Source organism: Pinus tabuliformis, chromosome 7 (assembly GCF_031772625.1).
Source record: "Pinus tabuliformis cultivar Carrire ecotype Pingquan chromosome 7, CPIR1, whole genome shotgun sequence".
NCBI classification, from domain to species: domain Eukaryota; kingdom Viridiplantae; phylum Streptophyta; class Pinopsida; order Pinales; family Pinaceae; genus Pinus; species Pinus tabuliformis.
This window is the reverse complement of record NC_142293.1, coordinates 1,045,026,327-1,045,029,016: the sequence shown is the minus strand read 5'-3', so window position 1 is coordinate 1,045,029,016 and position 2,690 is coordinate 1,045,026,327. Positions and strand designations below refer to the sequence as shown.

General features: G+C 38.1%; 1 protein-coding gene across 1 annotated transcript; it reads left to right on the top strand.

Moving 5' to 3' along the window:
• The first annotated feature begins 717 nt into the window (after nucleotides 1-717).
• On the top strand, nucleotides 718-1,338 carry LOC149251249 (lysM domain receptor-like kinase 3). Its single transcript, XM_089453833.1, has one exon. The coding sequence runs from the start codon at nucleotides 718-720 to the stop codon at nucleotides 1,336-1,338; it is 621 nt and encodes a 206-aa protein (XP_089309959.1).
• The last annotated feature ends 1,352 nt before the right edge of the window (nucleotides 1,339-2,690 follow it).

Below are 2,690 nucleotides of genomic sequence, written 5' to 3'. Positions count from 1 at the left end.
TAAGCAAATTGTGAGAAGTGGCAGATTGATCTTGAAAATAAGTCGTTATATATATATATATATATATAAAATTAAGTTTGTAAATTTATATATATCTATTTCAATAAAAAATTAAGTATGTAAATTTGTATAGTTATTGATCATATTGGCATGAATTGTATATAAAAAAATAAAAAATGTATATAATAAAAATTACAATATTGTTAAAATAAGTAAATATATAGTGAAAAAAATTGTATATCAAGAAAAATTACATTACTGTTAAAATAAGTAAATATACAGTGAAAAAATTACAATGAAATTTTATAGATATTAAAAGTTGGCAAAATAAAGAAAAATAACATTGTTGTCAAAATAAGTAAATATACGGTGAAAAACTTACAATGAAATTTGGAACAGTCTAACAAGGCAGAGGAATTGTCCGATTTCCATCGCCGCCCAAAAAAAACGTCCAGCTCCGGCCGCCAGCAATTCCTCCGCCCTTTGCCACCCTCTGCGAGCTCCGTCCAGCTCCGCCACCTTCCGCATTAAAGTCGACGTCTAATAGGAATAGGTGGAGGTAGGATTTGTAGAGCGCCCGCTTCTAGAGGTCACGTGACCCTCACAAAGCTCGATATCGCCATAGGAAAGGAGAAGGCTGCTGAGGTTCCTGCAAATCGATTCACTCATAAAATCACTACGCAAGATCCTCCATGCCTACATTTCCCGCAAATAGTTATGCACCACGACACCAATATCAAGTACATCCATAATTACATAAAGTCCAACAGCATTCTCGTCGCGGAGCCTGGTTACAAAGCGCGGATCTGCCCTTTGGGCGCCTCTTATCTCGCCGAGATATATGACACAGAAGGGGTCGGGGTTTCGCCTCAACGTTCCAGCATGAAGATAATCGAAACACAGGGCTACATGGCACCAGAATACATCAACAGCGGCATTGTGTCACAGAAAGTGGATGTGTTTCCCTTGGGTGTTGTGTTGCTAGAGCTCCTATCTGGGCACGAACCGATAAGGTATGTGGTGGATGAGGGTGGCCGTAATATTAGGAAAATAGGGCTTATACAGAGCCTGAATATTGTTATTTCAGAGGCCGGCGATAATTTTGCTGGGAGGCTGAGGAGATGGATGGATCCTTGGCTCAGGGGCTCCTTTCCTGTAGATTGCGCGGAGAGGGTAGTGAGGCTTGCTTCTTCTTGTGTGGATCCAGACCTCGAAAAGAGGCCTGATACAAGATATGTTGCAGGGGAGCTGTCCAGAGTCTTTATCATGTCCAAACAATGGTCTGAGCGAATGAATGCCAATAAAACATGTGTCGGTGGCACCTTCGAAGCCAGATAGAGTCATTTATGTTTCCTAAATATTCCAGAGTAAATGGGTTTGGATTATATTCTTGTGTATTGCTATGAACATTGCTGTACTACAAAAGGGAGAGAAAAAACCATGGTGGTTTGGATTATATTGGTTTGTATTGCTTTGAACATTGCTATACAGCAAAAGGGAGAGAAAAAACCATGGGATATAATGATCTGAAGACTTCCTGTAAATATGGTTTGGATAGGTCATTTCGATGGATTATAAGCAGGATATTCAAGTGTTTCAGATATTTTATGAGAACCACTTTGAAGCCTGGCTAGAGCTTAAACGTGTTGAGATGAGATCTACCAAAGAAATGTTTAAGTGCAAGTTTTTCTTTAATTTGTTTTGGAATGTATGATTCTCATGCCCCCTTCAATTTTTTTGGACCTATGAGGCAAATTGTATTCTTGGTCAAGAAAGTAATAAACTTCAAAATACAGACAATACTTTGTTTGATCTTTGGATGTGTATTTACTGATGCATGTATTTATATTTATTCGCTTCAGTTGAATTCCTAGAGTTTTAGCTTTCCAGGTTTAAAAGAAGTGTTCATGCAGATGTGCCTTTGTGTTGATACTGCCATGGGTTTTGCATCTTTTTAGTAGGAAATTGAGAACGGTTTTCACATTTTTTATTAATTGAATCTCTCTTTAATATAGCTTTTCTTATTTTTATTAATTGAATCACTATGTAATATATAACGACTTTCTATTGAATCTCTCTTTAATATAGCTTTTCTTATTTTTATTAATTGAATCTCTATGTAATATATAGCGACTTTATTATGAAAGTGGAAAACGAGGATTCCCATTTAAAGAGAGTCGTGCTTGGGTGGGAAAACTCTGGCAATGATGTCTCAAATATTTTATGTAAATATAAGAGAATATATTCCAAAACACTGGGATTGCTTGGATTCATGGCAAGCAATATCATTAAACATCAATTAATCATCGCCTTCTCACTCCCCAAAACCATTAGGTTTTCCTTAAGGCGAGTTTGGTGTTAACAAGGGCGGAAATCAGTAGGGTCAGAAAATCCTTGAATCAGCTTTCTCGGGTTCTTTTAGATTTGCATCTAGATCTTGGAAACTTATTTTCGGCCTCCCTTTGGGCCAGAATAGATGCCTGTTCTGCTCTGAAGTCTCTTCGGTTAGAGGAGATTCGGAAGCAGAATCAAGCTTCTAAGTTTCTAAGGCTAGCTGGGAATTCAGCATTTCTTGATAGAACCTTAGGAGCAGCTTCCCGCAGCCGTGTCTCATCTGAGCAAATCTCTGCGCTGAATGATTGGTTATCTGGCTGCTCAGGTGGGGTCTCTGGTTTCCCGTCACTGGATAA